This window comes from Crocuta crocuta, unplaced genomic scaffold, assembly GCF_008692635.1.
Source record: "Crocuta crocuta isolate KB4526 unplaced genomic scaffold, BGI_CrCroc_1.0 scaffold119, whole genome shotgun sequence".
NCBI lineage: Eukaryota > Metazoa > Chordata > Mammalia > Carnivora > Hyaenidae > Crocuta > Crocuta crocuta.
Window position 1 is genome coordinate 9,370,994 of NW_027551562.1, and position 13,149 is coordinate 9,384,142.

A 13,149-nucleotide genomic window follows, 5' to 3' on the forward strand; every position below is an offset into this window, starting at 1 on the left:
TGTAAAGAGGAAAGCTGGGCTGGGGGATTTGTACAGGGGGTGGAGCTGCAGGAAGCAGCCTCAAAGACTCCCCCCAAATCTATGGACAGGTTCTCCATTGTTCCTCCCACTCTTCCTCTGCCGGAACCTGCTTCCTGAAGCCCCTGAGCTGTGGGGCCACCTACTCAGCGTGTCTGGGACCCTGGGGCCACGCTACGCGGCCGAGCGCCCTCAGCAGCCCCGAGGGACCACCCTGTCCCACTTGACGGGGCAGAAACGGCGCTGTGTACCCCCCGCCGGACGTGGGGAGCTGGGCCCCCTCCCCCAGCCTGCAGCCAGGGCTCCCCCTCCCTGGCGCCTGGCACAGTGGTGGCCCGGATGCCACCAGTATCCAGGAGTGGTGGCAGTGGCGGCAGAGACTCACGGTGAGCGAGCGCAGGTGGGCCTTCTCCCTGGGCGGGGGGCCGCCGTCTCCGGCCCCGGGGGGCAGCGGCCGCTCACGCAGCCAGGCCAGCAGCTCGGCCACTACCAGGCGGCTCGCGGGCTGCTCGGCCCCCAGGGCCCTCCACAACTGGAAGGCGTGGCTGTGGGCAAGGAGGGGTGGTGAGGCGCCGCCTTGCTGTGTGCAGCCACACCGCGGGCCACCGTGACCAGGGCCTCGGGTACCTGGAGTAGTGGGTGGGGGGGCCGGAAGAGGCTGGGCTGGATCCGGGGGCCTGCGGGGTGGACGGCCATGTGCGTGTGGCCTGGGGGACGTGCGGTGGACAGCGGGCTGGCTGCCCCCTGCCCCCTGCCCCCGCCCCTACCTCTGCTGCTGCGGGCCTGCACCCGTGCTTAGAGCACCCCTCCTTCTGGCCTGGGTTTGCTGGGGTCCGGCTGCCCAGGCCCACTGTGGGCCAGGTGGGGGCTGTCAGAGCTTTACAGCAACCTTGTGCTCATTTTGCAGATGGAAAAACCGAGGATTGGAGAGCGAGAGGGGACTGCCCTGATCAGGGAGGAGAGTCAAGCGACCCCGAGAGCTTTGGCTAGAGATGCGGGATGGAAGCCTTCCAGACCAGGTTTGTGGGGGAGGCCAGAGGTGTTGGGGGGAGGCCAGAGGGGAGGCCTAGGTGTGTCCGGTGTGGAATGGCCCTGGGACACCCACGTGCTGCCGTCTGGCAGGGGGGTCTATACAGGACGTAGTTACAGCCACGGGAATGGAAGTGGCCCCCTGGGGGGGGGTGAGCGTAACTGACGGGAGGTGTGGGGACCGAGGCCCCTGTGCTGAGGGGTCGGGAGGCAGGAGGGAGCAGTGAGGAGGCGGAGCAGGGCCAGGTGAGCGCGGGCTTCCGGGAGCCGGGTCAGGCAGGTGTTCCTGGGGGTGACGCTGGTCACCCTGATTAGACAGGGAGGAACCTGAGGTTCACGTGGCAGAGGGACAGAAGCCATGGCTCCAGTGACGCGGCAGCTGGGAGGGCAAAACCACAGAGACAGAAAGAGCAGTGGCCGAGGGGCTGGGAGCATGGAAGGTGGTCGTGGCGTGTTCGTGGCAGTGCTGCCACCCCCTGTGACACTGTCGTGGTGGACGTGTCACTGTACAGGCCCCGCCGTAGCTGTGGACCTTCGGTGGGGCCCCTGGTGTAGCGAAGGCACCACAGCAGCACCAGACGTCAGCACAGGAGGAAACTGGGAGGGGACGGGGCGCGTCCGGCTTAACTTCTCTACAAACTTAAAATGGCTCCAAAAGAGAAAACCTGTTAATTAAAAAAAAGGAGGGGGGGCTGGAAAGAGACACGGGACTCAGCGGTAAGGAAGAAAAGCTGCTGTCGCTGGATTGATGGTGCTGGAGACAACCTGCACCTAAAACTCAGGTTAATCAGGCCCGTGTAAACGGGTCTCCAGAGGCCACATGCGGCATGCTACCCTTCATGTAAAATTACAAAAACTGCAAGAAAATTGTTTAGCACTATGTTTAGCTGCAAATACAATTATAAAGAAATGAGCAGGCTGGTGAGCCTCGGTGGGGGGTGAGCCGGGGGCTGGAGACGCAGCCCCGTCCTTAGCTGGAGGTCAGGGCCACGATCCTGGCTTCTGTACGGGCCATGGCCTCAGAGCGTGTATTCGATTACTAAAAGGAGCCACTGCTGTAAGTAAAGAACCGATCGAGGCAGGCCGCGCAGCGGGGAAGGCGGACGGCGCGAGGCGCCAGCCCTGCGGTGCGCCCGGCGTTGTGCAGCCGAGGGCCAATCCAACATGGCAGTTGTCGGACGGTAAAAGAGAACAAAGGGAAAAGAAAGAAAACGCGGCCAAGCCTGAGGCTATGCAGGCGCGCAGAGGGCCGAGAACAGCGGACGGAGGAGGGAGCCCTGCTGTGTCAGGCGCGGAGAGCCATCACAACGTCCCGGGAAAGAGAAACGTGGGCGACAGCATGGCGGGGGGCGGGGGGCAGACCAGCAGAGCCCTGCCGAGTGCGACCCACGGGCACTTGGCTGTGAGCAAGTTAGCACCCAGCGCTGCGGGCACAGGCGGGCTTGTGAATGACGCTGGCGGTGGCACCGCACCCGACCCTGACCTCTGACCTCGCATCCGCACGAACCTCGCTGACGGGTTGGCCGGAGACCGGAGTTTGAGAGGCGATCGCCAGCACTGTGGTGAGATGCTAAGATGGTGTGTGGGAGTGGCTGAACTCGGGGCTCCTTTTCACCCAAAGGCACGTTCGGGGAGCGAAAGGCAAGGAGACGCCCTTACCATCATCAACACAGGACTCTCATCCAGTTTACATACAGAAGCCCCGGAAATCGATGGGAGAGTGTGCAGGACACTGGACAGCCCACCAGATTCTCCAACGGCCCCAAAGCACGCAAAGAGGCTCATCTTCATTCTCTACTCAGGAAGGCGCAACCAGGTATGGCCCGATGATTAATGCCGCCGGGTCGGCTGGCACCCCGATGCCCGGCTAGGAGGTTGGTGGTGGACAAGGTGGAGCAACGGGAACTCTCAAAACAGCCCCCGGGGGAGCGCGAGGTGCTGTGCGCTTTGGAGAAGGATTTGGCTCCTCTGTTGAAGTTGGGTCGGGTGGGGCTTTAGGACTCGGACGTTTGTGTGCTAGACTCACAGCTGGCGGGGACGGAGCGCAGAGGGCGCGTAGGAACAAGCAGGGAACAACCCAGGTGTCCCTCTGTGGCAGAAAGGGGACTTGGCGTTCACAGGATGGGACACTAATCAGCGACATGAGTGAACGAGCCCCGACTATGCGAAACATACTGGACGGAATCGTAAACACACATTTACCACTGAGGGGAAAAGCCACGTGACCGAAGAATATTGGCAGGATATATTCTACGCAATTCTGTTTGCAGTGTTAGGACGCACCACATAGCTTCATGTGCTTCTAAAAAAGAAAAATTATTCAAGGTGGGAGTCAAACCCCATCGCAGAGGCGGGGCCCCAGGTGCTGGGCGCTCATCGTTAGGGTGATAAAAACCCAAGCGAGACCCAGCCAGGAGACCCGCACGCCCCCTGAGCACGCTGGGCGGGAGGGAGTTCTCCTGAGATCAGAATCCCAAACCCTGTTTTGGGGCCCGAATTCACACCCCAGTGCGGCTCAAAGAGAAACCTCAGGCACAGACTTTTGAGTTCGGAGTGATCTCCGACTGACCTGTCCCCAGGTGACTGAGAAGCCCACGTAGACCCCGGGGGTCAGGCGCCTTGGGTGCAAAATGCATTCCTGTCTCAGAGATGTTAACATGTGAAAAATGTGCTTCTTAGAACTGAGGAAATAGGATATAAATTGCAATGCAGACAAAAGGGAACAGCAGACTTCTGGGTGCCTGGAGACAAAGGTGGCCTCCAGGGTCCCCACGCTTCAAGTTTCCTTGAAAAACAGCGCGGAGCAAGGAGGGAAAGGTAACATCGCACAAGAACTATGACCTCGGAGGACATGGGGACCTCAGCCTTACAGTCAGCAGCCGAGACACGGGCCCACCGCCGCCCTGCCCAGGCTCTGGGCCGCAGACGGTGCAGGATGGAAACAAATCACCCCCAGGAGGATGCAGCCCATCCCCCGTCTGAAAACAGGCAACGAGGGAAAAAGAGCACTAAGCACAGGAAAGGGGCTGAAAGGCCCGTCCGACCTGAAGGGCAGCCTCCGAGATGCACAGCTTTGGGGGGAGAGAAGGGGCAGAAAAGCACGAGATGCCTTTGGATACTGGGTGGTAAAAGGGACAGTGCGGACGAGAAAAATGTAAGGCCCTGCAGGAGAAAAAAAAGAACCAAACCCCCCGGACACTCAGAAAGCCCCCCACTGGAGGACAGGGGACCCTTTCCTGCCAGCAAGACAGAGAATCTACCAAATTATCTGGACTTTGCCCAACTAAACAGAAGAGGGTGCCATTGAACTTGGAATCCTGCAGAACACGCCAGTGGTGTTTTATAGGAAGGGGAACACAATGAACGGATCCACAGAATTGCTGCAAAACCAGGAAAAACGGTCAAGGCGCAAGAGAGGACACCCCTCCCTAAAGAGCAGCCTGGGGCCATAAAGGGGTGAGGCCACACCGCACACGGGGCCCCACAGACTCCAGTGAGCACGGAAAGATAGGAAGAGCCGCCTCGAATTGGAACTTCAAAAAAGAAAGAAAGAGAAAGACCTCAGTAAAGAAAGGAAAAGAGAGTTGACCGAGTTCAGGGAAGAGGTGGAAGAAATGACAACACTATCGGGCAAGTGGGAAAAATGCAAGATGCCCAGAGGGCTGAGGCGTGAGCCGAGGGGCCTGGAGGAAAAGCGGAAAGACGGCCGCGGAAGCAGCGGAGAGGAGGAGACGGTAGCGCGGGCGAAGGCGGGCCAGGGCACCGGGGCACCCGGGTCACGGTCTGGAAGGGGAAATGAAGCGGGGGACTACAACTAGTATTTAAAGTAATGCCCCAGAGAACTCTCCAGAAACATGCCAGCACCGACAGATGCATCTACATACCCAGAGGGCCCACCAGGTCCTGCGAGAGCTGACACAGAGTGATGACTCTGAGACATTTCTTAATAAAATGGTTAAATTTCAAAGATAAAGAAACACGCTCTAAGGTGTTGAGGCCGAAAGACCTCTTGGGGGCGCCTGGGGGGCTCAGTAGGTTCAGCATCCGACTTCGGCTCAGGTCGTGATCTCACGGGTTGGTGGGTTCGAGGCCCGCGCCGGGCTCTGTGCTGACCGCTGGGAGCCTGGAGCTGCTTCAGATTCTGTGTCTCCCTCCCTCTCTGCCCCTCCCCTGCTCGTGCTCTGTCTCTCTCTCAAAAATAAATGAACATAATAAAAAAAGAAAGAGCTCTTGCAAAGACAAACATATTTACAAAGGCAAAAAAATTACTGTCACGAGACCTAATAAAATAAAGTGTGAACCAAGGATTTTAAGACCGGCCAAGCTGTCCTTCAAGGCACACGGCTGGTGACACGCCGGTGCCCAGGGCAAGCTGGAGCCGGGCCCCCAGCCTGTCAGAGACCGGCTCGTCCACTTAGGACAGGATGAGGGCTCTCCAGCGGAGGGAAGGCCGTGTGTCGGCCCCAGAGCTCAGGCTTTGGCCAAGGGACAACCCAGGAGGGAAGGCGGGGGTGCAGAAGAGCTGGCTTTATGGGCAGGGGGCCGGGAGGTAGAAGGGACCCGTAGAAGACTGGTAAACCAGACAACGAAAGCTGAAACCATAAAACAAGGGGCTGTGGGCATTCAAATAGGCGAAGAGCGAAAACATAGCACTTGCTGCAAAAATACAACTCTTCTTAAATGAAAAACATTAAGGGTCAAAGAACACACCTCCCGTAGAAAAAGAGATGGAGCAAATAAAATAAAATACACACCAGGTTGGGATATGGGGCCGGGGTGGGGACTCCACAGACCAGTCGTATCAATAAACACGAAGGAAGGACTTAACTCCCTTGTTCAAAGAAACAGACTTCTAATTTGGACCACAAATCAGAACCAGGCTCTACGCTGTATGTGGGACGACAGGCACACACCGGGCTGCTGCGGGAACGTAGGGGGCGCAGGTGCATGTTATCCTGGGAACAGACAAAGGGGAACGCAAGCCCTCGGAGCATCACGTGTGACAGGGCAGCCGCGCTCAATAATGCCAAAGTCGCCATTGCTCAGGAAGCTGTGTGTCTGCACAAATCCCCTGAGAACCACCTTTATGAGGCAGAAATTGCAGGAGACGGAGGGGTCCGTGGGCAGAAATGCGTTAGTAATGACTTCGACGTGCCGTTCTCAGAACGAGACAGAGCAAAATGGACATCGGTTAAATAAATATCCAGCACAGTCAATAAGGCAAATCTGAGGATGCTCATCAACCCCCAGACCTGACGATGGAAAATACACCTTGTTCTCAGGGGCCGGTACAACATGCACAGCAGCTGTTCAAAAGAGCTGCAAATTCCATAAAGCAGAAGCATTGCAGACGACCTTCTCTGACCCCAGTGCAAAAGAAACAAACCGAACCGAACCGAACCGAACCAAACCAAACCTCCAGAACCCTGGAAGTTACTAAAAACAATGTGGAAAGCAGATCTTTCTGGAAACAAGTCTCTGGTGCTGGGAGCTGGAGGGCGCTCTCTTCTGGCGCCTTCTTACCTTTCAGTGGAAGCCAGGGCGTCAGAGGTGCAGGCGGGCCCAGGAGAGGGTGTGCGGAGAGGTGCAGGTGTGTGGCCGGGAATGAAGAACGCGTGCTTTCTCCGCAGGGGCAGGTGTGAAGTGGGCGGGGCAGGTTTCGGTGCGAGGGATTTGTGGCAGCTGAGAACGCTAGCCCACCTCCAGACTCGGGGGTCTGAGGGCTTCGGGAGAAAGCCAGCCCCACCCAAAAGGGCCATGGTGAGCACCAGGGGTGGGGGAGGAAGGGGAGGTCCTCGGAGGACCGGGAGGGATGGCTGGGGTCCTGCAGGTGCACCTCAGGTCCACAAGGCAACAGGCGACAGAGGCCGGGCCGGGCTGTTTTGCGTGGAGCAGCCACAGAACGGCGGTGAGCAGCGGCCCCGGAGCCTGCCTCAGGAGGTGCGCAGGAAATGAACGGGCACGTGGGCTCCCTCCCTGCACCCAGGCCTGGGGGGGTCCCTGTGCCCTGAGGAGGGAGGAGGGAGGGTGGGGCCGGGCACCTGTCCAAGGGGCTGGAGCAGTCCAGCAGGGTGGCCACCAGCTCCGGGGCGTGGTTCCGGGCCAGCAGGGTGACGGCGTGCAGGGCGTTGTTCTTGGCTCGGGGCAGGCGGATGGAGCAGAGCTGCACGTGGATGGCTCGGCCCAGGTTGGCGACCTGTGTGGGGAGGCAGAGGGTAGAGGGAGAGAGCTGGTCTGAGAGGGGAGGCCAGGCCCTGCCCGGGGGAGTCTGAGGGGAGGTGCTTCCCCGCCCCGGATGCCTGGTCAGAAGGGGGGTCTCAGGCCAAGGGGAGAGAGGACCCACCACCTTTTCCCTGGCATGTGAGGCCCTCCAAGTCTGCCCGAACAGTGCCCTGTCACCAGAAGGCTCAGACGCACCCGCCTCGTCACGTCCCAAGCATGCCACTTGGGCACATGCTGTTCTGGGAGCCCGGGCACCCCTTCCCTTCCACTTCCGGTCCCCTGGCTCACCCACCCAGGGCCGCCCTATCTGTAGGACTCGGTATCAACCATCCTTTTCCGGGGGGCCACCCCCACCCGCTGGGTACACTTCCTACGTTGTTCAGTCCTTATTTGTCTGTGTCTGCCTGTCCACTGGACCGAGAACTTCTGGAAGGGTCCGTGCCTTGTCCTTGCCCGTGTCCTATGCTGGAGCCTGGAGCCACTCAGGGCCCCAGGACGCCTGTTTGGGCTGTTCCTTGCCCCCTCCCTCCCTCCCTCCCCCCTTCCTTCCTTCCTTCCCTCCGTGGAACCTGTCGGGGTGGGGTCTGTGGCTCCCCGTCAGGCCTAAGCTCAGGGACGCTGCCTCGGCTCAGAGACCCTCGCCCCAGCTGCGGCCGCCGGGCCTCCCTCTGCCCTTGACCTGTCCCGGCCCCCCCTCAGCGGGTGCCCCAGCCCCCTCACGGTCTCCAGCTTGGCCCCGTGCTCCCGGATGGCGATGAGCAGCATGTTGGCAGCCGCCTGCACACGCGAGGGGCTGGTGGAGCCCAGTCCGTTGACGGCCGTCCAGATGAGGTCGGTCAGCTCTGCCATCGTGAGATGCTTCATGACCTCCTGTGCCGGCAGGAGTGAAGGCAGCTGTCACTGTGGGTCACCTGTGCCCAGGTGTCCGCCCCTGCCTTTGCTTACCCCCCCCCCATCAGGTTCTGAGCCCCTCTCCTCCAGGACCACCACACGTGATCACCTACACTTGTCTCTGAGCCAGCCATGGCCCGGGGGCAGGGAGGGAGAGAGTGATGCCCACTGTAGGGCAGAGGCATGGCTCCCTTCCTCGCTTAGACCCCAGTGCCTGTCTGGGACCTGCATGGCCCGGCCAGTCCCCTTTCCTCCCCTCCTCTGCCCTGTCCTCACCTCGCTGGCTTCCTCATCTGCCAGCCTCCGCCCACCTGGGGGCTCCTCACGTCAGGCCCCAGGCCTCCTTCCATCATTGTAACAAAGAGCATTAAACTTCAGAGTTGTGAAGGGCCTTCAAGGTCACCCAGGCCACCCTCCAGGCCCAGAGAGGTGCGTGGGTGCCCTTACCACAGCACAGGCTGGGTCCAGAGCCCAGGGCTCCTGTCCTGTGGTAGGGCCTCCCCAGAAGGCCGACTGGCCTCTGCCCACATTCTCCCAAGAGTGGCTCCCAGTCCAGACCATGAGCCGCTTGGGGTGACAAAGAGGCTCTTGGGGAAAATGCAAGGTGGTGGGTGAGATCCTGGCTCCAGAGCCTCAGACTACAGTTTCTGACAGGGACGGCTGGGCCAGCCCTGGGCAGCCCGGGTGGAACCTTCCAGAAAGACTTAGAGCATTATTGCTCGATATGGTCTCCACCAGCCACACAGCTATTTAAACTTAAACTTAATTAAGTAACATTTAAAGCCTCAGTTCCTCAGCAGCACTAGCCACATTTCCAGCGAGTACTGGCTGCCTTACATAGTGCAGACAGAGATACTTCCATCCTCCCGGAAAGTTCTATCGGAAGACTCCGACTCAGAGCATCTGATAGTCAGAGGAAGATAGAATGCTGGTGACGGGGACTGACAGGTTGGAAGTTTCAAAGATGCTGAGGGAGGTAACATGTTTCTTTGCATGCTAGGGTATTTGGCGAAATGTATGAAAGTCTGTTAGGATGTTTGTATTAATATTTAGATAAAAAAAAAGCATTAAATAACAGATGTTAGAATATTTATTAGAATCATTATTCTAAAAGTTTGGTAAAATGTCTGTGAGAATATTAGGATTAGCTGTTGGTTAGAATGTTCAAAATTTTAATGGAATATTTGTAGTTTATAACAACTTAAACATATTAAGCTATTATAAATCTGGTTAGAACATTTGTTAGAAGATTACATTTAAAATTGTTTTGGGGGGGCACCTGGGTGGCTCAGTCAGTTGAGCGTCCAGCTTCAGCTCAGGTCATGATCTCACGGTTCGTGGGTTCGAGTCCCATGTCGGGCTCTGTTCTGACAGCTCAGAGCCTGGAGCCTGCTTCCGATTCTGTGTCTCCCTCTCTCTTTGCCCCTCCCATGCTCATGTATCTCTGTCTCTCTCTCTCCCTCTCAAAAATAAATGAACATTTAAAAAAATAAATAAAATAAAATTGTTTTTGCAGGGGAGTGCTGGGTGGCTCAGTTGGTTAAGTGTCTGACTTCGGCTCAGGTCATGATCTCACAGTTTGTGAGTTCAAGCCCCGTGTCAGGGACTCTGCTGTCAGCGTGGAGCCTGCTTTGGAGCTTCTGTGTCCCTCTCTCTCTGCCTCTCCCCTGCTTGTACTTTCTCTCTCTCTCACTCTCAAAAATAGAAATAAACAAAAAAAATCTATAAAATTGTTATATAAAAAGTTACATTTTGGTTAAGGTTCTAGCATGTAGAATGTTTGTGAAGAAGTACAAGTTGGGATGGTGGTTAGATTCCCAGAATCCCAGAAAACTGCAATGTCAGGATTGGTGAGCACCTTTGAGACGTCTTACTTTTAACCCAGGGCATGAATGAATGTGAAATGGAGGTGGCAGTAATGGTAGAGATGGTGGTGGTAGCGGTGGTGGTAACAGTGATGGGGTGATGGTGGTGATCATGGTGGTGGTGATGGTGATGGTGATGGTGATGGTGATGCTGGTGCTGGTGATAAAGGTGTAGTATATCCAAGACCACAGAGGGAATCAAGGGCCGACTGGGGGACAGAATCCAGGTTGGTTCTCCATATTGAACCTTCCCAGATCTACCATCTCTAAATCAGCAGACCCTCCTATCTCCTCTCTATGCTCCTGTCTGTCACTGTCTCTTGTCCAAAGGTGAGAGAGAGCCAGAGCTGAACACCCACTTCCTGTGTGCTGGGACAAAGCATGATAGAAAAGGCCTACTCAGTCCATCTGAGAGCTCCGAGTGCTCTGGGACCCCTTCACCACCGGCTCCCTCTGAGCTGGTAGCCTCCCACCTGCCCTGCCCTGCCTCTGCCCCCAGCCCAGGTTCTTTGGCATAAACTGAAGCCAAGCTAGGCTTACCCCTTCTGGGACTGGAAAATTGATGTGTTGGCCCTCGGGCTTTAGATGTTGCATCCTACACTTCTGGTTGATGGCAGCACTAAAGGTCACTCCAGTTGCACAGAACGCAGGTTCCGGCATGAGCCAGGGCTGGATTCAGAACGTGCTGGGGCACTCGCCAGCGTGTGCGACCACTCCTTCCTTTCGTTCAATCTGACTTGAGGAGTAGCTATCAAAGGCTGGCTCTACCACCAGCCCCTTGCACTGGGCCCTGGCAACACCCTGCTTCTGGCCTGGAGTGCTCAAGTCCAACAGGGAGAGACCAACGAGCATGGCAAGTACAGGTCTTCACTAGCCACGGGCTCAACACGGAGAGTGGACGAGCAAAGTCACCGTGTGGAGACATCATGAACGGACCACTCAGAACATGAGGCTCCACGAACCACGGCTTGTCCAGTTAACACCAGCACCCAGCCCATGTCCAGTTAACACCAGCACCCAGCCCATGTCCACTTAACACCAGCACCCAGCCCATGTCCACTTAACACCAGCACCCAGCCCATGTCCAGTTAACAGCAGTGTCCAGCCCACACTCGGTGCCTTAGACTCACTCATGTTCACAAGAGAACACCAATCAGGCACAGAACGTCACGGCTACAGGGTCTCATGGGGGGACAAAAGGGACTTCGGGGAACTGCTGGGCTCCCCCAGGCCGCTGACCAAGGAGGAGCCGGCTGAGGTAGACCAGATGACCATGCAAGAGAAGCCGTGCTCTGCCTTCACAGGAGGAGGGCCTGGCTTTCAGAGGGTTGAGAGGCCCCTGGGAAAACGAGGGATTCAGGGATATTTCTGCAGAATGCTCATCCTGCAAAAGCCAGACGCAAAGGGAAGGAGGTCATCTGGTGCCTTAAGGAACACCCGCCGTGGGAGCCATCCTGAAAGCACCATTTACTGGCTGCTCATGGTGGCCAGGACTTTACAGTACCAGTCTGCTTATCGTACTGAGAAAGCTGGGAGGTCAGAGAGGGGAGAAGGCTTGTCTAGACTGCACAGCCGTGAGGGGCCTGGGACTCAAGCCTGGGCTGCTGACCCCAAGGTCTGTCCCTGGTCTCACCCTCCAATTCCTCATCCCCCAACTCCCTGGTCCCAGGCCAGGGCTGCGGCCTTCTCCAGACTCTCTCAGTTAACCACCAAAGACACGGGTGAAATCCCGGCCTTGGTTTTCACACTTACACCTGGCTCAGGCTCTGACCCTGGGGTGCAGCAGGGCCACCCCAACAGCTGGAAGTCCTGTAGTGGGGGTCGGAGCAGAGCATGGTCACGCCTCCCCACCCCGACCTCCCCACCCTTTTAAGGGCTTTGACCTTGATGACTTGGGAGCTGCCAGGCTGGAAGATGTGATCCTTCGTGAATGCCATCTCCTGGGGGGCCGGAGGAGCTGCCTTCCGATCTCCGCTGCTCCAGAAGAGGGCCCCATCCTTGCTGGCCTGGGAAAGCTGCTTGGGGGCCCGCGCCTCCACCTGCAGAACTTGTCTCGCTGGCCGGGGGCGGGAGTGGGCAAGGGTGAGGGCAGGGCAGAGGTGGGCTGGGGTCCAGGTTGGGGCAGGCAGGAGTTAGGGTGGGGTCACTTGTATTCAGGGTCAGGCCTGTGCCCTTATGGGGACGGCCTGGGGGTAGCGGGCATTACAGGGCTGTGGTTGGGGTTAAATGCGGGTGTGGGGGCGGATCTGGGATGGGCTGTATCCAGGAGTGTGGGTGTGGTCTCAGCGGAGGCTATGGTCAGGGTGGCCCTCGGAGGCTCACCTCTCTGGCGCATCAGGAGCTGGTAGACGTGGGACACCGCCTCCAGGCTGGAGTGCTGGGTGGTCTTATCAGGGTCCTGGCACAAAATTCCCAGCATGCCCACCAGCTGCCCAATCCTCTGGAAGTCCTCTTTTGTCTGCAGTGAGAGTATGGGAACAGCGGCTGCAGACCCTACCCTACCACAGGGTCTCCCCACTGCTGTGCACTCACCCCAGCTCGGCCAGCATCAGAATGCATCCCTTCCAACCATGCGGCCGGGCTGGGACTCAGCTCTCAGAACCCCGGGCCCAGGCTCTGCCCACCCAGCCGGGCCACTATAGTCAACAGCTCAGGGCACACCGGGCAAAACTTAAGGGACTGCCCCAAACTCAGAAGCGAAGAGAAATGATATTTTAAAGCAATATTTAGAAAAGTCAAAATGAGTGTAACAATTCCTGATAATGATAGTTTTAAAATTGTACGTAAAGAGGTGGTCTGCACTACCACCACCTTACTTCATCTTGCTTCACTCCCCTGGCCCCAACCCCAGATCTGGTTTCAATAAAACTTTATTTATAACAACAGGCAGGCAGCCCGCAGCCATGGTCCATTTGCCTAGTAGATTGCTTTAAAACACCACATTATTTATCTTGATTGCGGGGTGTTTTGCTGTCTGTGTAAATTTTGGGCCCCACGCGAGTGCCTCACTTGCCCTGGCCACAGTCCGTGTCCTGCATTGCGGAAACTGATTTTGAATGAATTGCAGGCCCCTTGAGCCCCTCTAGAGGGGTCCCCTTCACCCTGGGAATGCAGGAGGAGTCTG

General features: G+C 57.5%; 1 protein-coding gene across 1 annotated transcript in view; it reads right to left on the minus strand.

Annotated features, from left to right (window-relative positions):
- LOC144219900 (maestro heat-like repeat family member 5) overlaps positions 1–13,149 on the minus strand; it is a gene marked incomplete at its 5' end in the record, with an annotated part of 67,602 nt that overhangs the window by 13,894 nt on the left and 40,559 nt on the right. The window contains 5 exons of the mRNA XM_077750017.1: positions 404–563; positions 7,089–7,243; positions 7,990–8,139; positions 11,909–12,081; positions 12,348–12,483. Of these exons, the coding sequence (XP_077606143.1) occupies positions 404–563; positions 7,089–7,243; positions 7,990–8,139; positions 11,909–12,081; positions 12,348–12,483 (774 nt within the window). The remainder of the gene's footprint in view (positions 1–403; positions 564–7,088; positions 7,244–7,989; positions 8,140–11,908; positions 12,082–12,347; positions 12,484–13,149) is intronic.